The sequence below is a fragment of the Stigmatopora argus genome, chromosome 18, assembly GCF_051989625.1.
Source record: "Stigmatopora argus isolate UIUO_Sarg chromosome 18, RoL_Sarg_1.0, whole genome shotgun sequence".
Taxonomy (NCBI): Eukaryota; Metazoa; Chordata; class Actinopteri; order Syngnathiformes; family Syngnathidae; genus Stigmatopora; species Stigmatopora argus.
Genome location: NC_135404.1, coordinates 9,451,735 through 9,476,412, shown reverse-complemented (window position 1 = coordinate 9,476,412; position 24,678 = coordinate 9,451,735). Strand labels below are relative to the sequence as shown.

At 42.3% G+C, this 24,678-nt stretch overlaps 2 protein-coding genes and 1 long non-coding RNA gene across 13 annotated transcripts in view; 2 read left to right on the top strand and 1 right to left on the bottom strand.

The window, feature by feature from the left end:
• LOC144093206 (uncharacterized) overlaps positions 1-17,355 on the top strand; it is a 37,053-nt gene extending 19,698 nt beyond the window's left edge. For 6 of the 11 annotated variants that reach the window (XM_077626542.1, XM_077626543.1, XM_077626544.1 and 3 more), the window contains 16 exons: positions 400-456; positions 554-622; positions 691-780; positions 2,691-2,800; positions 2,956-2,994; positions 3,809-4,547; positions 4,812-4,928; positions 5,953-9,651; positions 9,973-10,120; positions 10,232-10,337; positions 10,432-10,591; positions 10,657-10,764; positions 10,842-10,928; positions 11,004-11,166; positions 11,248-11,333; positions 11,936-13,165. In XM_077626542.1, the coding sequence (XP_077482668.1) occupies positions 400-456; positions 554-622; positions 691-780; positions 2,691-2,800; positions 2,956-2,994; positions 3,809-4,547; positions 4,812-4,928; positions 5,953-9,651; positions 9,973-10,120; positions 10,232-10,337; positions 10,432-10,591; positions 10,657-10,764; positions 10,842-10,928; positions 11,004-11,166; positions 11,248-11,333; positions 11,936-12,001 (5,844 nt within the window). In that variant the 3' untranslated portion in view covers positions 12,002-13,165. Of the gene's footprint in view, positions 1-399; positions 457-553; positions 623-690; positions 781-2,690; positions 2,801-2,955; positions 2,995-3,808; positions 4,548-4,811; positions 4,929-5,952; positions 9,652-9,972; positions 10,121-10,231; positions 10,338-10,431; positions 10,592-10,656; positions 10,765-10,841; positions 10,929-11,003; positions 11,167-11,247; positions 11,334-11,430; positions 11,527-11,935; positions 13,166-13,642; positions 13,724-14,055; positions 14,610-17,292 lie in introns of those variants that run through there. The other 5 variants (XR_013306226.1, XR_013306225.1, XR_013306224.1 and 2 more) reach the window with 5 other exon arrangements.
• prr35 (proline rich 35) lies at positions 15,374-21,834 on the bottom strand. Its single transcript, XM_077626547.1, has 4 exons — positions 21,687-21,834; positions 20,729-20,784; positions 17,819-19,301; positions 15,374-17,033 (listed from the first exon to the last, which is right to left on the bottom strand). Exons 3-4 carry the CDS (start codon positions 19,237-19,239, stop codon positions 16,244-16,246), a joined length of 2,211 nt encoding a protein of 736 aa, XP_077482673.1. The 5' UTR covers positions 19,240-19,301; positions 20,729-20,784; positions 21,687-21,834; the 3' UTR covers positions 15,374-16,243.
• LOC144093212 (uncharacterized) overlaps positions 17,396-24,678 on the top strand; it is a 117,167-nt gene continuing 109,884 nt past the window's right edge. The window contains exon 1 of the long non-coding RNA XR_013306235.1: positions 17,396-17,459. This is a non-coding gene — a long non-coding RNA (uncharacterized LOC144093212). The remainder of the gene's footprint in view (positions 17,460-24,678) is intronic.

Sequence of the window (24,678 nt, the reverse complement as noted above, 5' to 3'; positions counted from 1 at the left end):
CCCGCGTTTGAGGGAGAGGAGTGGATTGTCAACACATGAAGTAAAGGCAGTTAGGTGTCACAATGACTCTCTGCCAGACGGTGACTCCCCACCTGAAGAAGATAAACAAAAACAAGGTACTGTCGAGTGCACGTGGGAGCTCGTTTGGATGGGTTGTTGACATTTTAGCTCGGCTTTGGGGTTAGTGCTTGTGCAGTCTGTTTATCGGTTTGACTTGGCCAAGGTGGTGGACTGAATGTTGCACATACATTGGGCAATTTAGTGTTAAGTCAATTGAATTAGCCAGCGTCACCCAAACAGCAGGACTTGTTGCACTAACCTTAACTTCAACAAAATGAATGTCTAATCAGGATTGAAACCAACTGATATGTATTGTATATCTTGTCCTCTTTTCTGCAGCCCGATCTGCTGAACTTCAAAAAAGGATGGATGACCAAGTTGTATGATGACGGAATGGTAATAGTCTTTGCGTCCTGACTCCTTTGCCCCATGTGCTGTGTTATTTCTATGCATAGTTGGCTACTGAAGTCACAGTCTTTCTGCTTGCCTCTAGTGGAAGAAACACTGGTTTGTTCTCACGGATCAGTGTCTGCGTTACTACAAGGACTTAATAGCTGAGGAGGTAAGAGCATTTTGAAATATGCATCAATGTGTTGAAACGTTGTTGAAATCACGCTGCCCTTTTTCTAGGCGGCAGAACTGGATGGTGAGATTGATCTTTCCGCTTGTTATGACGTCAAAGAGTTCCCAGTCCAGAGGAATTATGGCTTCCAAATCCTGGTCAGTGTCGATTCTCCAATTCAATTGTGTTACGTCATTCATCAACAGTAAAGATTGAAAAGTGCGATAGTGCCGCCCGCTGTCTGATGGCAGTCTATAAACAGCTTTAGACGCCATGTGGTGCAACTTAAGGTATCAGGTTTTGCTGTTTCTCTTTTTGAAATGATTCTTTGTCTGTCATGAAGGATGTCACCTGACTTGTCATCTCTCGATGACAGCGCAGTCTAAATCGGACTCGGTCGTTACCACTCTGCGAACGCTCATACTGCGCTCATCCTACATAAGCTGTACACAGTTTAGCATGCCGACCTTAGGATCGTCTCTTTCTGGCTATTGAACATTTTCACCTTTTTGGACACGTATCACATATCATATTACATTCCTTCACAATGCTAATGTTAGATATATTTTGCTTCAAACGTATAATTCATGCCAATAACCTTTTGTTTACATTTCCACTGAGTATCATCCCCGGCTATTTTTTGGCGGATGTCAGAAATAGTAGTAGCCAAAGGGATCCCCATGTCTTTGGCGCAGAACAGCTTGGGTTTGATGTCAAGAAATGAATAACGCCAGTATTTATATCTGTCATTCCTTCTCACCACAGTCGGCCTGAAAGAGGCGACACTGTAGAATTCATAATGACATCTACGTGCTTTTGACAGCAAAAGACGTCTAATCCGTTTGAACTTGGAAGGCTTGCAGCAAGTTAATGGTAACTAATAAGATGTGTAAACTATTGATTGATTCCTCCAGGTATTCATTCCTACTGTATGAGCACCCCTCGGAAATCCAATTCTCAGAATCAGCACTCCTATATGAATTAAACAAAGCATATATTCATACTGTAGTCAGTAAAGCATTTTAATTCTGACTATTAAAATTATTACGATTTAGTACCGCTATAAATAGCTGACTGGAAATACAAATGGTTTATATTTGGACAAAAGGCTGTTGGGTGCTGTTAAGATTGTTGATTGCCTTGATAATATTCCTTAGAGTCATATTCAGAGTTATGGAACCAAAAGAAATGTGTCATATGTTGGTGACTATAACAGTTGTTCCTCATATTGTGATGTTCATTTCTGCCATGTAGAACAATAAGGAATTATTATTAGGAGAATTGTGACATGAGGGCCAATGGAGTAGATGAGGAAGTGTCAAAAAAAGGGTTGAACACACTGGAGAGTTTATGGGTTTGAATCTTGAACTGTTTTTTGTTGAGTTTGCATGTTCTGTGTTTACTATTCAAATGTTTGTTGTGGGAAATTGACTGCTCTTAAAAACGCTGCAAAAGTTCTTCTTGAGCTATAGTTTATGGATAGCATTTGAAATGAATTGTGGATTATCATTTTGTTTGTATAAGTGCGGTTGAAACCTGCAACTGGCTAGCAACCAATTCAGGGAATATAGTTAGTCCCCGTGACCCTTGTGAGGTTAAGGGGATCAGAAAAAGAATTAATGAATTTTGTTTGTAATTTAAAACACCTTAATTTGGGGCTTTTTATAATATGATAACTTCATAGCTTCCACCACCAACAATAATAAATTAACAAGTCCAGTTGGCGTGAAACAGAACCCTGTTTAAGTGCTGACATTTATATATGTAAGTTGAAACTAAAAATAATTCCGATAGCATTCAGGATGTACACATAATATTTAAAGTATGTTTATTGCGCTTCGTCGTATAAGAAGGGCCTTAAACAAAAATTCCTCCTTTTGAAGGACGTCGAATTAAAAAAGTTTGAGATTCTATAATCTAGTTTACACAGGGCGCTATGTGGTAATAGTTTCCATTATATACTGTATTACATGTAAATGTGCATTAGACTAAATGGTGTTGAATTATGGTCGCAATTACATTCTCCCTTGTCACTCATTTTTAAACCATGTCTGCTCTGTGGTTTCAGTGTAAAGACGGCGTGTGCACCCTGTCAGCCATGACCTCCGGTATCCGCCGGAACTGGATCCAGGCCATCATGAAGAATTCCCGGCCCACCATCCCCCCGGATGTCACCCGGTAATAACACGTAAAGAATGAACTCTCTCCTCCCGGCAGATCCAAACGCTGCTTTTCTCACCTACTTGAACTTAATCCCTCTCTCCTTCTTACCCTCTGTTTCCTCCTCCTTCGCCCTATTCCTCAACCGGTGTTTGTTTACAACCTGCTTCCAGGAAAAACATCTCACTGAAACTATCCGTTTTGAAGCCCAGGTTGGAAAACTTGTGTGTTGAATATCGCAACCCCCCCTTTTGTTTTTTTCCTCAAAAAGTGATGTCATTGCACCGCAATGTCTGCCCTGGCCTGTTTGTTGTCCCACCCTCTGTCGTTTGACGTTGAGTCACGTCTCCTCGGCTTTGGGGACACTGTTTAGCCAAACAGCAATCAAGTCGACAAACTTAAATAACCCAGCGTACTCACCTTGTCAAAGAGTAACTAATTTAGGGAGTGAAAATGTAAACCTATGCATGGTGAGCATGCCAATGTAATATCAGATTACGTGTTAATTGAAACGCTCCACCTCACATAAACGGCAGCCTGGCAGCGCGTCTCCCAAATTTAACCCTTCAAACTGTGGTATGGGCATTTCTCCAGAGACACGCATTCCTCTCGGGATACTTCTTTCTCGCTATTTTTTTAGCGTTGTTCCACCGCGGTTTGCCTCTCTGATCCAATTTAATGTGACGTGCTTGATTTATATATTAGACTCTTGTGTCAGTTTTAAAAATTGTCCTGCCTGTCAATTCTAAACATGGCAAATACTCCACTTTTACTGCTAATGCATTCTTTCTCAGACGCTGTATGAATTAAAATAGCCACTGGAGGAAGGCGTCTGCCGTCGGGCTTATTTTAGTTCATGTGTGTAAACATTAAAGCTGCTTTCAGACAAATTGTATTTCACATTACAAGTGCTTTTCATGTGTCTGTGTCTTGTTTTTTTACACCTACAATTGGCTATGTTTCCTCTTGCATATAAAAGAAATTCATGGAGAAAACCTTGTGTATTTTGTTTTTGTCTCATTCCAGCTTTGTCGCAGAGGAGAAGATAAAAACGCAGGTCCTGCTCGAGCCATGTCAACAGGCCAAACCTGAGCCAAGCCTGTCATGTGAGACCCTCAAGTCAGATGGGCACAAGCATTCGAACAGCAACGGCCCACCCCTCCCTTTATCGGAATCCCGTAAAAGCAGAGTTCGCGAGCGCAGGCGGGAAGGCCGCTCAAAGACGTTCGACTGGTCGGAGTTCAAAACTGAAAAAACGAACAAACCGGGGAAGGAGCGAGCAGACACCGTTGAACTGGACTCTTCTTCGCCTAGCACCACAGCATCCTGCTGCCCTGTTTCCTCCTCTACTTCCACATCGTTGTCCTCTCCCGTTTCTACCTTGCCCCTGCAAACCCCCATCGTGTCAGATAATCGAAACGCCTCGACCGTCGACGATAACGTTAGGGGGAGCACCCTGGGCCACTTGCCAAATGCCGTTCTCGTCACTTCCACCCTGAACACGATATCTCCCGCGCAGCCGTCCTTACGAGAACGTCAAGAGCAAGGAAGGATGGAAGTAGATCACCCTTCGGCTTCGCGCAATGTCGAGGAAGAGAAGTTCCCCTTAACGTCCGGCGTGAAGGAGGAGATTGAGCAGCGGTGGCATCAGGTGGAAACGACACCGCTTAGGGAAGAGAAACAAGTGCCCATCAATTCAGCTACAGAGAGCTCCAACACCGAAAGATTGCCTGCACATGAGCTCGCTGCGCTGCTAGACAAAGAGGTAGGAGTTGGGAATCTGCTCGCTTTATACATGATCGGTGTCACTTTTTATTGAATTTTTTAGCAAATTTGTCTGACTTTCTGTTGGTTTTGGGGTCATTCTGGGTCTTTTCTGGTTGATTTCAAGTCACTCGCTGTTGATTTGGGGGCAAGTCAAAGCATTGCAAAAATGAGATTATTGTTCTTGTGCATTATACTTGTGTTCTGAAATGTTATGATTTATCTATACAGAAGTCTCATGGGTATTCTCCATTTTGGTTTTTAGTTGGGACAGAAGCAAAAGGAGCTGGACCAACTTCAAAGACAAAACAGCATGTTAAAGGAGCAGCTGGAAGACGCACTGGGAAGAGAACAAAGTGCCAGGGAAGGTTATATACTGCAGGTAGAACATTATTTGATGTAAAATAGTAACACTGGTCAAAGTTGGGAAGTGGATGGAAATGTTGGGATCTTTTGTTGCACGTGAATGTTTATATTCCAGTGCCATTGATGGCAATGAACACTCAATCCTTTTTTATTTAGAGGGCTGGCAGCGATCATTCGTTCCCAGACCCTTGTAATCAAAATGCTTTGAATGTCAGTTGTCATCAATTGCAACGAATGATTGTGTTTCTAGCGTAACATGTATGAGACTAACTGGTGAGAGGACTCTTCTCTGGAACTCTTATGCATGGTTGGGGTGTTTGGCATGTATTTGACTAATGTTTTGTTACAGAGTTTCACATCTCCTGGGACAATAATCAATATTAACTGATATGCTTGAGGTGATAAACCTATCAAAGGGCCTTGCGCTGTGCTTTTTCTTGGTTGTCATCATGTTTCTGTGTGTCCTTTTCGAGGCATATTTTGCATGTTATTCTGCTGCTCTTATGCAGTGCGTTCTTCACCTTGTGGCTTTTGGGGAACTAATGGCTTCTTTCCCATGCATGTTAAACACCATTGTTTGAAGTTTTTGTTTGGCTAGCATTCAAAAAAATAATAGTGTCACTACATTTCATAGTTTTGTTCAATACATCATTCATCCTTTTTCTTTAAAGGGTTAAGAAAATATACACTATATATATATATATGTATATATATATATATATATATATATATATATATATATATATATATATATATATATATATATGTGTATATATGTGTATATATATATATATATATATATATGTGTATATATGTGTATATATATATATGTATATATATGTATATATGTATGTATATATTTATATATGTATATATGTATATACATATGTATGTGTGTATTCACCTTGAAAAAGCACAGTGGAAGCCCCTGCAGAAAAATAAACACAAGATTTGTACCAGGAGTCTGTGGCTCCGTATCAGAAAGGGAAAGTGAGACGATGCATCAAATAATCAAATTTGTTTCATCAATCTTTTTCAAGAGTGCAACACACCCCTCCTCACCACGTAGAGTTCCCTGGCAACACCTGCACAAGATGAACAAAGACTTGCATTGTGAACTAGAGTCCCAAAAGCGCAAGCAAAATGTCGCCCAACAGAAGATCCTATCACTAAAAAGAAGCTACGCCGAAGCCCAAAATGTAGTGGATCGCCACGAAGCTGACATCCAAGCCCTTCAGTCAAAGCTGGCCTCTGCACTGGCTGAAATCTTAGCAAGTGAACAAGCTGTGGCCCGTATGCGCAATGAACTGAAACTGGAGCAAGCACGTTCAAAGGAGCAAGAGGAGGAATACGGATGTAGTGAGGCCACTTTACGCGCACAGCTAAAGGACAGTGAAACTAGACTGAGTGAAGTTGAGGCTAGCCTCTTAGAAAGAAACCAGGCCCTTAGGCACCTGGAGCACCAGCAGGCCCTTCAGCGAGACCATCTCCGAGAGACCCAGAGGTTACAGGAAAGACTGCAAGAAGTGACCGCACGACTGGTCGCTACAGAAGAAGGTCAGGCACTGAAGGAGGAACGACTGAGAAAGGAGAAGCGCAGCAATCAAGAGAGTCATGAAAGGGAAAGACAAAATCTGTGCAGAAGAATAGCCGAAGCCGAGACTGCAAACAAGGAAATGGAGGAAAGACTCCTAAAGACCCAACAGCAGGTGGAGGCCCTGTTACGAGGGAGGCAGACCTCAGCAGGAATAGAACACGGTGAGGAATTGCTGAACTTGAAAGAGGATCTTGTACAGAAGACCAACATGTTGGAGTCACTGAAAGAAAGTGTCCGGCGGCTTGAAGAAGAGAGAGCTTTGCTCACGTGCCGTTGTCAAGAACTCCTAAACCAGATTTCAGAGGCCGACCGAGAGGTCCACAAGCTTCGCAACCGCCTTGAAACGGAAGAGGCCGATTATTCCGCCCTGGAAAACTCATATGAGAGGGCAACCCAAGAGTTTGAGAGAATGAGCCAGTTCCTCAGAGAGAAAGAGGATGAGATTCGTCACACTAAGGAAATGTACGAAAGACTGATGCTGCGTAAGGAGGAGGACTTGAAAGAGGCTCTTGTTAAAATGACGGTACTTGGCAATAGCTTGGAGGAAACCGAACACAAGTTACAAGCTAAGGAGGGCCTTCTATCTCAGATGAGTCAAAGTTGGTCACATCAAGTTGAGCCCGGCAGCGCTGAACAAAAACTAAAAATCAAACTTGTGGTCGCAGAGAACCGCATTGTGGAGCTTGAGCAGCACCTAAATGCTCTGCAGCTGGGATATGCCGATCTGCATTTAAGAAGGAAACAAGCTAAAGAACAGAACAGGCAGGAGTGCGTTAAACCTGTAGCTACTTTTATTTCAAACGTTGAGTCCCCACCATTATTCAACAACTCTGAGGACTGCACTGATGATAAGGAGTCCCATGCTAAGAGACCAAGAATCCGTTTTTCCGGTATTCAGTGCCAAACATATTTGAACCCAGATGGCCTCGGTGAGTGCCATAATACCTTTGATGACGCAAGACAAGATGTTAACCAGAAAGACCTTAATCTCGCCGAAGCACATCCTCCCCATGATTATGTGATCCCACAACTCAGTGACTCTGAGAAGTTTATCACCATTGTACATTCCCTAGAAACTAAACTGCTTGCCACCGAGGAAAAACTAAAAAACCTCACTCGGAATCTACAGGAGCAGCGTTCCGCCCATGCCGAAGAGGCGTCGAAGAAAGATCTAAAGGTGGTCGAAAACAAGCCGCTAGCTTGTGACAGTGGGCCCCAGATAAGTGATGCAAACAATCCGTACGCCAAGGCCCTCCTTTGTGTGGAAACGAGTCGAGAGAAAGTCAAGGCTATTCTGTCTGGATTTTCTGATAACACTTGTGTGCAGCTTCACTCCCTGTCAGAGGTTGAATATGAGCTGGTCAGTGCATCGGTGTATATCCGCCATGGACAAAAGACCTTGGTGGAACAATCACCGTATCATCCTCAAACGCAAACGTCAGAATCTCCCGATAAAGAAGTGATTCATCACTTTGCAAAAACCCTTTCTTTTGAGGCCCTTGTTTTGAATAAAATGGCTTTGCTGATACAGAGCCCAGAGCCTGACCTCCTCCAATCACTTACTGCAATATGGGAAGATATAGAAAACATGAAAAGTGGTGACAAAGATTGTTTAGCGGTAGTGTATGCAGATGTCTTAACCAGAAAGCTAATGTTAGAGAATACATTCTGGAAAGACCTGGAAAACGAAACACCCTGCGACAGTTCAAGCATTGCTAAATTGCAAGAGGCCAGTGTTGTAGCTGATGCAGAAATAAATTCATTACCAATATTTAGTACCTTAATCAAAGCAGAACTCTCCCACTCGATTCAAAACCTTAAATCGAACTATGAAGAGAAATTCAGGCAACTGAAAGGCGAGTTGGCAGAAGCACACCAAAACCTTTATCAAAGGGAAAGGGCCTTGAAGTCAATTATTGAGGCATCCAAGAGGTCTGACTTAAAAAGTGTGATCAAAGAAGTCAAAAGCAACTTTAGCTTTACCAAACAAACATTAGCTGATATCTGCCCACCAGAACTCGCTCCGTACAAAGAGCAGATCGAACTGCAAGAAGCCCAAGATCTGGCTGAAAAAATGATCGAGCAGCATTTGGCGGATAAAATCCCGAGTTGTGGCACAGATTCTAGTGATTCGTTTCAAAGTGCTCATTACAGTCTGGCTACTGAGCTTCAACAGCAGGCAGCAAAACTGCACAAGTATGCTCAAGAACTTGAAAACACAGGAAACCACCCAGAACTGGCTCAAATGGTCATTGCGCTTTTAGGGCCCCGGACATCGGAAATGTTCACGAGTACATCTTTTTGTTTGCGGGAAGCCCTCATCCAGGCTCAGGTGGTTTACGTGGCGTGCAGATTAAGAGTCACGCATGAAAAAAAAATGGGTTTGTGCAAACAGATGCACCGCAATATGGACGCTCTCGTGCAGCAGCACACTTCCAGCGTGAGAGCCATCCAAGAGAAGTATGAAATCTCTTTTCAGGAAGAGCGTCAAAATTTCAAGCAAACGCTCCAGAATCTCCAGAAGGAGAACATAACTCTGAAGAGCGAAATCAGCCAACGCTCTAAACAACTCTCCCAACAGCAAGAACAAGCGGTTCTCTTGGAGGAGCATTTCCATTTGCAAATTAAGGAGCTGAAGCAGAAGCACCAGCAAGAGCTGCTCCTCGCTGAGAAAGCCCATTCCTCTGCAGAACAGACGCTCGTGGAGAAGGCGACCAACAGCCAGCGTCAGCTGGCGGATTTGCGGGCAGACGTGGGCACCATGAAGGAGCAACACGCGAGCCGCATTAGAAAATTGGAGGAAGAATTTGAGCAAAGAATCGCTCAGCTTCAGTGCGTCTACGAGGATGAGATTGTCAAATTGCATTCCCAGCGCGAGGAAACCGTTCACCTCACCCGAGAGCGACGAGCAAACGAGAGAGACGACGAGGCGGTTTCGGCACCGATGGAAGATGAAGAGCAAGATGAGGAGGGGGTTCCACCGATCATGTCTGACGGGGACACTATGGTGCTTCTGAAGGACAGGATCCAGGAACTGGAGACTCAGATGAACAGCATGAGGGACGAACTGGAGAGCAAGCACCTAGAAGGAGATGTGGCCAGCCTGAGGGAGAAATACCAGAGAGACTTTGAAAATCTCAAGGTTTATCTTTTTCACTTTTACTCTAGAAATTTCACATCTTTACAGATAGAAACAATTGACTATTTATTATATGACCCTGATACACACATTTTATGTATATCCCTTTTTTATATTAGCATCTACCGTCTCCGCTCACTTACTCCAAGCTAATTGCAACTCTCTTCAACTAGACATACTTGGGCTTGCAGTGTTTGTTTTCTACTACCACTGCTCTTGCATGACTGCTTTTAGCCTCGTGATGTTGAAATGCCAAAATAGTACGTAGCAACCAAAAATAAAGTGCTTGCAAGCTTAATTGGCTTTTTTTTCTTCTTCCGCCAGGCCACATGTGAGCGTGGCTTTGCCGCTATGGAAGAAACCCACCACAAGGTGGTTGAAGACCTCCAGAGGCAGCATCAGAGAGAGATTTCCAAACTAATGGAGGAGCGAGAGAGGCTCCTTGCTGAGGAGACTGCTGCTACTATTGCTGGTATAGAAACAAATTCCTCTCCTTTGCATGTGAATGTCGTGGGACCACCGTGCGACTTTCTTTGATTATATGTCAGCATTATAATAGCAATATTTTTCTTCTGATGCGTAGCTATTGAAGCTATGAAGAATGCACACAAGGAGGAACTTGAGAAGAATCAGCGCCCCCAGCTCAGCGGACTCAACTCTGACATTGATGAACTCCGATTACAATATGAGTACGTTTCCAGACTCTCCCTCGGTTATGTCATTCAAGTCCAGTCCATGGTCTTGATAAGTACGTTGCTTCAACTCTGCAACTCAACTTTCCAGCGAAGAGCTGCAGTCCATCCAGAGGGAACTAGAGGTTTTGTCCGAGCAGTATTCGCAGAAATGCCTGGAGAACGCCCACCTGGCTCAAGCCCTGGAGGCCGAGCGGCAGGCCCTCAGACAGTGTCAGCGAGAAAACCAGGAGCTCAATACTCACAACCAGGTGAGAATCACCACGTGAGAGCGTTGGGTTTTTTCTCCCTTTTAACATCGGTTTGGCTACAACAGGAATTAAATAACCGTCTGAGTGCCGAGATCACCCGGATGCGCTCCTGTTTCAGTAAGGAGTCGGCGCTATCGCCCGTTACGCAAGGCAAAGATGTTTATGAACTGGAGGTATGTAGGAGACTATCAAACCAATGCACGGGTTACTTCATCTGAACATTTCTCTTCCTTCTTTCTCTTCTTTGAAGGTTCTACTTCGAATCAAGGAGTCTGAGATTCAATATCTTAAACAGGAAATCCACTCTTTGAAGGATGAGTTGCAGTCCGCTCTTCGGGTTTGTAAATCCTGCAGCACCGTTTTCATTTTCAAGTATGAGACGTTGAAAAAAATTCTCGGATGATGCCAACAGGACAAGAAGTACACCACGGACAAATACAAAGACATTTACACCGAGCTGAGCATCGTGAAAGCGAAGGCCGACTGCGACATTGGCAAACTGAAGGAGAAGCTGCTCATTGCCACCGAATCGTCAGGCAAGAGTTCCGTCGATGGGACGGTTAAGTCTGGATATGGTAAATATTGCATTTTTTTTTCTATTCTGCATTGATTTTCAATGAATAACAACACTTGATGCTCTCTTTTGTCTTTGTAAGACATCATGAAATCCAAAAGTAACCCCGACTTCACAAAAACGGAACAGTCTGGAACCTCCAAGCCCCCCCGAGGTCTCAGATCAAAGGCAAGTATCAATCGATCGATTTTGCTTGTTGCTTTGTTTCCACGCACATTTTTTCTCGTTGTCAAACTTGGTGACAACACATTAGTTTTGTATGTAGTTTGTCCAACAGTCTGTCGTCGAACAGGTCTCATGGGATAGCTGACACTCCCCTTGTGGCTCATAAGCCCTCCCCAAAACCCACCTGAGATTTGCTGTACGTATATAACAGTATAAGCATGATGTCGAGTAAAGCATCTCTTGCATGAACTTACTTCCTTTCCACCTTCATGTGTTCACTGGCTAATTTTCATTCATTCATTTTCGGAAGCGCTTCGGTACATTTTAACATTTACCTTGTTGAAATTGTCATCACTTTTTGTTGTCGATGTTATACTATATGTAGTAAATTCTCTATTTTACTGCGATGCCTTAGAGTACTAAGACGTGTTTTTTTTTCCTTCGTGTGTTTATTTTGCATAACGTTTTATGCTTCCCCATCCAAATCTCTTGTAATGAACGCGCACACGTGACATGAAACGCCGTTATTCTTAGGCCCCTCCCCTTTTTCTAAGTCTTCACTTCTTTCCTCAGATGTTATTGTGGTTCTGTGTTTTTCTTGGCAGAGTCTGAAAGAGGGACTGACCGTGCAAGAGCGCATGAAGCTGTTTGAGGCAAAAGATTCCAAATAGATCTGAATGTCAACATCCCTCCAGTATCTCTTCTCCTCACTTGCCCTTTTCACCCTAATTGTGTTTTTAACCATACTTTTTTTGCCATACTGACACACTTGTATGACAGCTTTGAGCAAATGCTCTCAACAAGACCTTGGAACGCAAATTTTTGCAAATTTTGCAAATTTTACTGGATGGAAATTGATTTACGAGGGTGAGGGTTGAGGTTTTATGGGCAGAGGGAAATCCTATTTAATGTGTTGTTAAAGTTGGGGATGTGTAAAATAAGCTGTGAGGGGATACATGACAGCGATTTGAATTATCTTCCCAAATGCCAGACTGGATAACACACACACAGTTTAAATAATATATATGTTTTTCCTTATTACTTATTTGTCTGCTGTATTTTACTATTGTTACAATTTCTATATCGGAATGTTAATGATGTTTAGTGTACATAACTACTGGACATATAGTATCATGTAAGTGCATGGTTTGTTATTGAGTGTTGGGGCATCTGCTGTACTATAAACTCAAGTTTGACTGATAATGGAATTTGTAATGCTTATGTATAAATTTTTTTTTTGATATTTTTTTAAATCATGGAGGGAAAGGTTGGGGATTGCACTTGTAACTTGACTACTTGAGGAACCTTTTATTGTCTCCAATTGATGTCTTGATTTTTGATTATTGCAGTGCAACCAAACATTGGCTGATACTTCAATCTAGCATTCGTCTTTATTTCCGACATTTTGTTGTGACGAGGACACTTTAAAACATGGCACGATTATGTTGTCTTGTGCAAATTTTGCTTTTTTTCTTGCTATTTTAAACGGGCCTATATACGCAGCCTGTTTCTTCACCTATTCTGTGAGTTGAAGTTCCCCCAAAGCACTTGACCCCTGACCTCTCGCTTTTGTACTCGTTGCACCGCAACTCGGTGAAGAACACAAACCACTTATGAGAATTTCAATTTTATCTAACCTGTGCAGCTATGGAAACACACTGTAGTTTTCAAACCCTTTTGGAAATGTACATATATACATATACATATATATTATATATGTGCCACATGGAATACTTGTGCTCTTGTTTTAAACTTTGCTTATTAGCTCCATGAATATTTTTTATTTGAATGTATAAAATGAAATTAAAGGAATATCTGACAGTTTGTAAAAACAATTTTCACTGCTTTCTTAAATGACTTGGAGGAAAAATTACTTGACCACTTAAAATAATTGGAAAGAGGGATGAACAGTAATTTCAAATAGTGCCTTGTTTTTGCATGAACTCTTTTGTCCACATGAGAGCAGTGTTGACGTGCATTCTCAATTAAATGCATTTGTAAATTAGTAAGGCCTTTTTATTTCTTAAAAATGATCATGTACAGTAGACATGGTCGTTTTTTAAGAAATAAACATGCCTATAGATGGAGATTTTTTTTTAAACAAATATAGCCTTCTTGAAAAAAAAGACCATGTATAGTAAGGCTTTTTTTCTTGAAAAAAATGACCATGTTTAATGAGGTTTTTTCTTGAAAAAAATGACAATGTTAGTAAGGCCTTTTTTCCAAAAAACATGTATGGTGAGTTTTCATTAAAAAAAATGATCATGTTAAGTAAGATTGATATCTCATTTTCTGAACTGCTTTATCCTCAGGGTCGCGGGGGGTGCTGAAGCCAATCCCAGCTGTCTCCGGACCTGAATCGGTGGCCCGCGATCGCAGGGCACAAGGAGATGGTAAACCATGGACACTCACACCCATACCTAGGGGCAATTTATATATTATGTCATTTTTTAAGAGAAAAAGCCTCACTATACTATGTCGTTTTTTTAAGAAAAAAGCCTTACTATACTATGTCGTTTTTTTTGTGAAAAAAAGCCTTACTATACTATGTCAATTTTTGCAAAAAAAAGCCTCACTATACTATGTCGTTTATTGCGAAAACAAGCCTTACTATACTATGTCGTATTTTGCGAAAAAAGCCTTACTATGCTATTCTATAGAAAGTTACCAGAAGCTTAGTGTCCAGGAACAACTTGGACACTAAGCTTCTGGTAACTTTCTATAGAGCCACTGTGGAGAGCATCCTGGCATACGGCATCACAGTGTGGTACGCTGGAAGCACGGCAGCAGACAAAAAGGCCATGCAGAGAGTGATTAACACTGCCCAGAAGATCGTCGGCTGCTCTCTGCCCTCACTGGAAGATATTGCCAGCCCTCGTTACCTCAGCAGAGCCGGGAACATTGTTGGGGACCCGGACCACCCTGGTCACAACCTGTTCCAGCTGCTTCCCTCTGGCAGGCGCTACCGGTCTCACAAAGCACGGACAAGGAGGCTTAAGGACAGCTTCTTTCCCACAGCCATCAGGACTCTGAATTTGCAGTAGCACGACACACAATCCCCTCTGTGTAACAACTTCGGGGTGAGGAAACATGAAGGACGTTGGGCGGTGATCTGCCTCCTGCTGGCTGACTGAAGGTAAGTAAGAAGACAGTGGGAGGTAAGTGATCCATTTTATTCTTTTTTGGCATCGGTGAGGCAAACCTTTTCGCAGTCGCTTTATACATATATAAAGTGATTTTTTTTGTAAAAACAGAACAATATACCGCCCCATGTAATATATGTGGGGGGTATATTAACTACCCATTTAATATAACCCCCATTTAATATATATATTTACGAAAAAAAAGCCTTACTATACTATGTCGTAAAAAAAAGACCATGTATAGCAAGGCTTTTTTCTTTAAAGAATGACCATGTATAGTAAGCCTTTTTTACCTTCACAAAAAAAAATTTCAATGTATAGTAAATCTTTTTTGTTTGTTAAAAACAGACCATTGTAGTTAGTTTTTTTCTTATCATAAAATGACCATGTTTAGTAAGCATTCTTTACTTTGCAAAAAAAGATCATGTATAGTAAGGCTATTTCTGTTTTAAAAAATTGGCCATGTATCCTGAAGCTATTTCTCTTTAAAAAATGTAATCAATTTCATCATACGCAGTTTCTGGGTATGATGACAATTAGGCTTTTGTCGAGTAAATGATGAGCCTAAGTCCGATTATTATTATTAAAAGATGACCATGTTATAGTAATGTTTTTTCTTTCAAAAATGACAAGGTATACTAAGGTTTTTTTTATTTTTGTTAAAAAATGACCTTGTATAGTAACGCATTCTTTTTGTTTCACATCTGTGGAAGCATTTACATATGTGGCAGATGACCTTTCGCTTGGGGTTGAGGATGCCACGTGTTGTAAACCTCCCCATTGTTGACCCCTCTTGTCCTCTGTAGTCACTTTTTTCACCTGTTCTGACATAACTTGGGGCTTATTGACCTTTAGAGCAGCCAACTCAGGTGACCTCTTAACTGTGATTTGGCTGGTAGAAGCGCTTTATGTTAAGACCACGTTTGGCCTAAGAGTTAGTGTCTATATACCTTCAATTGGACACCATCAGTTGGGAAATGGCAAATCTGATTATAGTTACAATTACTGTACATGAACTACACTATGCACTTCTTTAATATCGTTCACTTCTTGTTTTTGCCATTGTAACGATATTTTATTTTTTCAAGAAATATGCGTGCAATACAATTATATATGTAAGTAAACACACAACAGACAAAAGATTATCTTTATAAAACCATTTCACCTTTAAAACAGTGTACATTATTTTCATTTTCTTTCACATTTACAAAGTGTTGGGAATGATTGTCAGTCAAACTGATTGTAAGGATTTTTCGAATGACAACCTGCTGACAACATCAAGTTAATAGAGCATGAGTGGCACGTCTCTTTTGAGGAAATGTACAGGCCCAAAGACCATAGTATAGATATGTGTTCAATAATTCGTAGCTACAAATCAGTACAAGTAAAAGGTGCTAAACAAAACAGTGTTGGCTAAAAAATGAAAGACACATATGTGTTTTTAGTGGGAACTAACCATTCATCCGCAAAAGTCAACAACAGTAACTGACGTCTTTATTAATGAAGAAATTTCACATTTAATGTAAAAAAAACTCTTTGGTCTTCAATATTTGTAGTATTCTGAAGGCCCAACGCAGATGAAATTGCCACGGCACACAAAGACTGAAGTCTGATTGGACAAATACTGACACCCACATACACACAGAATTGCCGTCAATGAGTAAACCATTTTTGGGGGGGAACCAAGTTGTGAAATGTCTACAACAACCACAATGATTGGCCTCGATTCAAAGTGCGGATTGACGGACATTCTCAAAATACAAGCCATCTTTAATTTTCTATCGCCGTTAAAGGGCTTTGTGGGCACTGCCCCTCCACCCGCTGTATCGAACAAGGCCTTTTGGCCGCTTTAGCTGATGACGCGATGTCAGCAAACATGACTGATCTGCCGTCAGGACAGAGCAGCACGCTGGAGTCGGCTTCACACTTTGTGGTTCTGCCCGGCCACAAGGCTTCGGCGGGGCTGTGGTTGATGGCCAGCGCTCCCGGAGCCAGGATTTCAGCGGTCATCAACGACCCACCGCTGTTACTCATCTTGATCAGTGTGTCTAGCGACTGCTTACGACTCTCCAGCGACGCCCGCATGGCCTTCCTCTGCTCCTCCTCTCGGTCGTCCTCTTCCTCTTGTTCCTCGTCCGTCTGTTTGGCGACATTGTCCTTGAAGTTCAACTCCTTTGACTCCGTGGAGTCTTTCTTAAAAGAAAGGTCTAGCGGACCCTCGCTTTGGCGGGCTGTCCTCTCCAGCGCTTGGTGGATGTGCGACAGTTCGTTTCGGATTTTGCTCAGGTGCTCCCAAAGGTGGTGCTGGACGGGAAGTTCCTCCTTTTCCAGATGGGAAATTTTGCGTTCAGCTTCCTGGTACTCCTGAAGAGCTTTCGAGAGGTCGCTGAGTAGAACAGTCACTGAATCGGAGGCCCCCGTCTCCCGTGCGGTAGTAAGCTCTTGGCTGCTGTTTCCGCCGATAGAAGCCGGGAAGGAGGAAGCTTCACTTTTGGGACTGGTGAGATGTTGTGTGTACAAGGTTTCTGATGATTTAGTCCTGGCGTGCAAATTCTGTGAGCTGAAAAGTAGAGAAAGGCTGAGTTTAAGTCTGTTCAACAAACAAACAACCTGAAAAAAAGGAATGCTACCAATCTTAAATTAGAGTATCCGACTGCCAAATGTTTTAAGCGAATAATAACTAATGACTGATTAAACTGTTGAGTATGTCTGAGCTTAGGAGCGTAATTTGATCAAATCAAACAATGTTGGAATCAAGACATGACAATCTAACTGAGAGAAACTGCTTTTCTTGACACATACCACGTATGCTCCAAAAGGTTGCTGGAGCCTAACCCAGCTGTCGTCATTGGGCGAAAGGCAGACTACACCCTAGACTGGTCGCCAGTCAATTGTAGGACACACAGAGAGACAGACAACCATCTGCACTCACAGTCATACGACCACCAGCGGGATTCGAAGCCACACATGCCTGCATCAAAGTCAGGTGAGTGAACCTCTACATCACGAGGCGGCTGGAAAAATTTAATCATCTAATACCGTATTTTTTGGACAATAAATCACACGGACCAAAGAATGCGCAATGAAAGGGAAAAAAATATAGAAATCGCACTGGAGTATAAGTTGTATTTTTGGGGGCGTTTTTTTTACTGATCAGAAACCAAGAACAAACAATATCCGTTCAAGTTAGAGTAAAATAGGGAACATGAAACATAACAAGCACATGTTATTGTTCCATATTAACAGTTTTTATAAAATAAGCTGTTGGGAGTGAGAGTTTAAAAAAAAGACAGATAAAAGTGGCCAAAGTACGGAGGAAAAAAAAGGGTGACTTATGGTACTTACCAAAGTTTGTCTGTTGTCATATTTAGAGTAGGACTAGTCTGGATGTTTTTGAGAAGATCCAAAGTGAAGTCTGTTGTGGGCTTCTTTTCCACTGGAGATTCATGGTTTGTCATAAGGCCGCCTGTTCTCTTGAGACCCCAACTGGCTTTACCTTCCTTGGGTGAAGCTTTCACTTTATCCCCCAACCTAGAGGACACGTCGGAAGAAACTCCCAGAGGTGAAACCCGACCCACGGGGGAAACCGTGGTTGCCCCGGGCCTTAAAGCAGGCACTTTCCACAGGTTAACTTTGGGCTGGAAACCAGGTAACGAAAACGTATCGGCAGTATTTGTGGATGTTTTGTGTCCTTTACTGGCATCGTTCTGACCGGAAGCCGGTCCGTAGCTGTGTTCACACACGAATGGGTAATAGAGCCGCGGGGGGATGAAAGTTCTGTCCGTATGACTGCCCGAGGCCGGGTGAATCAGCTGGGCGGCCGACGCCAAAAAGGGAAGCTGAGCGAGTTGTGCATGGGTTGGAGTGCTGGGGAGAGTAGAGTTCATGTATGAAAAAAGACTTGGGCCAATGGGATAGCCCACCCCAAGCACCGACAGGTTAAGCCCGGTGGGATCCTGATAGTCCACTAGGTTGGGCGGGGGAGGATAGCACGGGATGGAGCCGTTCATCCGGGCCTGAGTGGCTTCGCTTTTGGCTTTGCCAGAAGCGACGAGGCGCCACTGGTCTGGGAGTAACCTTGGAGCTGTCATGCAGGTCTTGGATAGGCTCTTGTAATGCTTCAACTGGGCCTCCACCTCCACTGAACGCGCCCGTATCAACTGGTCTTCCAGAGAGAGCATGTCCGCCATCAGTAACTCGGAATCTGCTTTACACTCTGCAGCATCTCCACTTTCCGACCTCCCTTTCGCCGATGTACAGGCCTCCTCTGCTTCCTCTTCCTGTCCGTGGTTTTCCCGATCTTCGGCTTCCTCCACCGCGCTCTGCTGCTGCCCCCCATCGATCCGAGTCACCGTATCCTGGGAGTCTTTCCCGGCGCCGCGAATTCCCGCCGGCGGAGGTCGCAGCTGGTCCGGGTGAAGGACATTGTTGCCTTTTTTATAGGGCCAGTCGGATTCGATGAGCAAGGAGAGGGAGTTCTTGCACAGGCTGTACTTCATGTGGTTGTAGAGGTGGGACTTCTCCATGCAGGTGAAAGGACACTGGAAACATTTGTAGTTGTACGGCTTGCCCCATGGACGAGGGATGTAGTGAGGCTTCTTGGGCTTGCGTTCCTTGTGTTTCGAGGCGGGCGTGACTTTGCAAGCGTCGTCCTTGGACATGATCTTTCGTGATATTTGGCAACTCAACGCAATGGCGTTCCGCTTACAATCATTCACAAGAGTAGTGGCGGGACTTGAGGCGTTTTGATCTCTGGGTTTGCTCATTTGGAGGTGGGCCCCTCAGCCTTCAACACGGTTGCCAACGTGAAGCTGCATTTTCTTGGGTCCTGTGAAGAGACAAGATGAGTTTCTTGAATGCTGCATTTAACTCGAATCGAAATCAAATGTGTCCCTCCACGGCTGCCCGCGAGGTACAACGAAATACTTCAAGACTGCACGCGTTGTCTACCTGAGCTAAAGGTCACCTCACCACTAACCGGACTTGAGCTTTTCACTGTTCCTGCCACTCTTCATTAGTTCCAGCAGAGTACCAGGCCCGAGTGAGGGTTGGAGCTGGAGGGCAAGTGGGTCATGACAGGGGGGCTGTGCACCTGTGCAGCGTTAGGAAGGGTGGGGGGTGCTAGTCTTCGGGACAAGAAACCTTGAAGGCCGAGTGGCAGGCGCCATGAAGCCAAGCTGCGGGTTGCGCTTGGTTAGAAGAGAAAGTGGCGGTGGTGGGTGGGGGCTGGTTACTAATGAGGGCCTGGCGTCATGCCTGGGGGGCATCATTAGGGGCAGGACTAAGATCTGGGTCAAGAAACGGCACATAAGTTCAAAAGTACTCGTGAACTAGGTCTCGTGAAGAACTTTAGCACTCAAATTCTATCCCTTGCATTTACTAGATATTTAAAAAAGTTAAATTAACATCCCTCTTGTCAAGAACAATAAAAGAAAGTATTATCACTAGGAGGGGGGCCCTACAGGGATTGAGGATGCAAGTTTAAAACACTTTGCTTGGAGGCTATTATTTCTTCTTTTTCCTCAGGTCATTCAAAGATAAAAGAGCAACGTTGGAGATAAATTATCTTCTATTAAAATGTCTCAAAAATACAGAATTTGAAGGAACACAGTGGGCTAGTGGTTAGTGCATCTACCATCTAGGTGTGGTTTTGAAATCTGTTGTGTATTTCAAATTCTATACGTGTGTTAATGTTTCTTTTCATTTTTCCGGATATTTTTTTTTTAATCCTTCCATCTGTACTTTCTAATCATTTGGTAAAAATACGCTTTAAAAAATAATAATAAATCTGCACAGAAAAAGGATAGTGTACTTTTTCCACCTCTGCCATTTAAGCCTAATCCCAATTTTGACTGTCCCATCGGAGCCCGGTGACCACTTCATCGATCTGGGGGGTCTCACCCCCATTTGAGCTCATAATGGAGCCTAACAGCTGCAGTAACCAGGAAATCAATAAAAATATATTTTTTACAGTACACATTTCCTCGTCTGCTGGCCACTATATCTGGATTGTGCACTTTACCCCCTCCCTCTACCAACATATCCAAACCCTGCGGTCTTGTTTGGGGCTTTTAGAGCTGATGATCCAACAAGCTGAACCACTTGAACATCTATTGTTACAATTACGGACAGAGTAACCACACTAGGACCACTTTGACATGCATCAGCAATCACTGATCGATGTTTCACGGAATGGCATCTGGGAAAAACTAGAAAAATATTTCAATGGACGTGTTTATGGATTTATTTAATTACCTGGTTTATGAGTTCTGATGATTTTCGAGTTGTCTCCCTTCCAGAAGAGAAGCGTCCTGGTACAGGGAAAAATAAATTAAGAAAAACAGTTTTATCTGAAATAATGTATGATTACAACACAATTAATATTACAATGAAAAAAAGTATTACTTTAGCAATTAGTAATTAGATTTCTTTACACTTGCCTTGTCAAAAATAACCATGTTTTTGACAGGAACAATATCAAACAAAGGTATTCTTTTAACATATTTGATACATGAATTTTGAGCAATGTGATATTTTTTAATTCCTGAAAATTGGTGTGTCATATAAATATGATATAGATTCATGACAAATTAGATTTGAAATTTTGTAGATCTTTTTTCTGGGGGACCAACAAAGGCTCAGAGTTTAAAACATTTTAATTTGTTGTCATGTATTTAATGATTTGGGCTTTAAAGGATTAGAATAAATTGTAAATAGTATGCTTAAATTATTATATTCCATAAATACCCCTCTATCATTTATGGATTCACGGCAACAGCAGCCAAAAAGATATTTTTAATACAATAATTATATTTATTTGTGATCCCAATAACTTTGATTTTATTGCAATTATATCCCATAAATCCCAACATAGCTGTCAAAGTAATAAGTTTAAATTGGAACTCAATTTAAGTAAAAATAAATAAGTACAAATTAGATTTTTCTCTCCCTTCATTTCTGTGATAAAAAAATAAACCACATTTTTAGAAATTGCGTCTAGTTAGCTGACTATTAAAGCCCAATTACAATAAAACAAAAACCAAATAACCCCCAAAAATGGACTTAACATTTGTGTCAATAAACTGATTGAAGATAAGTGCAAAGAAATAGATTACCTTCAACATAAAGCAAACAAGAGTCAATTTTTCTAAGCAAAACACAAGAGAACATAGACAAAAATGGATCAAACAAACTGTGCGGTGTCATGGGTTACCTGCAAAAAGATGCGTGACGTGTCTCCAAGTGTGTTGCGTCGTCGTATCCCTGTGCCGTCTATCTGCCTCTCTTCCGCCGTCCCTGCGCTCAAATGGGAAAACGGCAGGAGCGAGCGCGCACATTTATATTGACTAGGAGCGTCGCCCTCGGGCGCTACAATACAGCAGTCACCCCACCCTACACACCCCCCGACCACCTACACTTTAGATCCTCAAATGTGCTCTCTACCTTGCAGCCAAGCTCATCTTAAAGGTTAGTCCAGTGAGTGATGGCATTTTAATGCTTGACACGACTCTCTTAATTCGACCACCAGCATCATTATTATTTTCCTTTCTGCAAATATTTTAAATCTCCCGTCTGTCTCGATGTGACTTTTCCCATGAAGTGAAAGAGAAACACGCTTGGCGCTCCGAATGGAGAAAAAGAGTCTCATGTGGTTCTTTCTCCTCTTGGTCCTTCATGTCACTGAGCTCTGCTGCCATTCTCCATGATTGAGCAGACATGGTCGTGATCCCCCACCCCCCCTCACTGTCACATTTGCTCCAGATGGTTAAGCTCGACGTAGCGGCCTGTCAGCCATCATTTGGCAGCGTGGGCACGACAGCCCACCCGATGCCTCGTGAAGGGTCCCCGACTGGATGACTAGCTGATTGACTTGCACGGTGCGTGGACGTTGGATGTTTGATACTGTCTTTGAGAACGACGATGATGTCAGAGAATATAAAGATGATTGTCCTGAATTGTCTTGCGGGGAGGGAAAACATTGGAACCTATAAATCACTATCTGAAAATATTCCTAGGTAAAGAGCATATTCCAATTTTTTAAAAAGAAACTGGCCTAGTTCAGATTTCTGATTCCAAATGACATTTGTAGTTCAGCAATGGGCTTGTAGTCCCAAATGATCCCCTCAATCTGAAGACCCTAGACTGCTAACATTGGGATTTTATAAAATGCTACTTTTACTTTCCATTGTAAAACTCTATAGTAAATACGTATGTAAACTAAAAGGGAAAAGTCTGCATCTGTGTTTTTCATTTTAAGATTTATCCATTTCTTTCCTCCACAATGAAGCCCGACCCGGCCTTCTGATGCGGGTAACTAAAACGCGGCTTGGAGTTTGAACGCAATGACGCTCTGAACGAGCAAGATGAGCCGAGACTCCTTATGGAGCGGCATCTGCCAAGGCTGACAGTGGCACTCCATTACTGCTCTGAGAAAGGAACCGGGGGGCTCCGACAACACGCCCACCAGGCAGAGACAGCTGCGCGCTTGCATCCAAACACATTTTGCAGTGTGTCGTCTAAGATGGACTATTTGTTTAAAATGGAAAACTCCTCAAAGTGGTCATGAGTGTTTCTCTCTTTCTTCTTCCACTCGCTGAGTTTGAGGCCCGAGGTGGAATGGCTAACAGCTCTTCTTTGAGCGTGCGCTGCTGGGCACATTAGTTAAACTCATATCGCTCTCAGCTAATATCAATTATTCACCGCAGCACCCCCGAGCTCCTTTTCTCTTTTTCCTTCTCCAAGAAGAGCAATACCCTAAAGTTATTTCCTGTTTTTCTGTTAAGGTGTTCACTCATCTGCTTCACTGAAGAGTTAGATGGAAGCAAGCTGAAAAGAATGAGCTTCTTGGTCGTTTGCTAAAATGGAAAGTAGTACTTTCATGCTGAAACGGAGTTAGACTTGCCCCCATTTATTTCATTTTTCTTGGGTACTGGTAATTTTCACAAGGTTGGAGGGGTGCTGGAGACCGTTCAATAGGCAGGGGGATGAGGACCACAGAATCATAGTTAGTCTAAATTTTAGAAATAAGGGTGTTTTGTTCTTCTCTGTTGTCTGTGTATTTTTTTAAATCAATAAATAGCATCAAAACCTGCATAGTTTTACTTCTATGATGCACTTTAAATGGAACCTATTTAAATCATACTTGAACCTATTGAAAAATACTTTTTGAAAGTATTCCATAGTGTTTAGATGAACCTAATTACTATCATATTTTTTAATTTCATCCATACGGAGTAAAATAGCATCAACGCATAAAAAAGGAATGTCTGATCATTTACAAAACACAAACACCATCCCTAAAATAATTAATAGCTGTTTTTTATCTTCACAAAAAACTATTGTATTCTAATTGCAATCCAAAAGTTACAATAATTTTTCTAGAATAAGTCTTTGAACGGTCTACTTTTGCAAAAGATTTTTAAAAATTAACTAAATAAATACCAAGATGGATATGTGTCTTTGACTGAGGCCAACTGCCCTCGCATTATGTCAGTTAACGCCGATGGGAGCAAACAATGAGACATTTTCACTTTCACACTAAAGTGAGCACACGACGCGATTTTACAGATGAGGGCCGGACGAGCGTTGGCCGGCGTCCAAGCCGTAAAAAGGCAGCCCTTCAAAGTCAGCTGGCTTCCTATGTGAAAAGGGCAGATATCAAGGTTCAGCCATGACAGGACCTATGAGTCGTTGGTTCATTTCCTCTGCAGACACTTTTGCCCTTCTCCTTAGTATCCACGCACCAACACGGCATACGCTTTAGTTCGGCTCGACCTGCTTTGCTAACAAATTTGGAGAAAATAATAAATAGGAACGTACAACTGTGCTGTAATTAATTCAAATGTTTTCAAATCATCGGCCACCATTGACGTTGAAAGTCGATAATTCCATTTCAACTGTGAATGATCGTTCCAAGTTGAATGAGTTCAAGGAACTTAATATTATCATTTTTATTAAATATATACTTATTCACACTTATTATTGCCCACCATTGACGTTGAAAGTCGATAATTCCATTTCAACTGTGAATGATCGTTCCCAGTTGAAACGGATAGGACACCCGTCGCTGTCCAAGGTACTGAATCAATTCAAGGAACTTAATATTATCATTTTTATTATATATATATATACTTATTTACACTTATTATTGCTTGCAACTTGTATCCAAGTAACATATCCTTTAAAACTAAACTGTAACATATCTA

Bases quoted from the DNA above. Each gene is read 5' to 3' on its own strand.
- prr35 (XM_077626547.1), bottom strand. From the start codon at position 19,239: ATGAGCAAACCCAGAGATCAAAACGCCTCAAGTCCCGCCACTACTCTT. The intron at 17,034-17,818 runs GTAAGTACCATA...TCTACTTTTCAG, and splicing joins ATGACAACAGACAAACTTTG to CTCACAGAATTTGCACGCCA.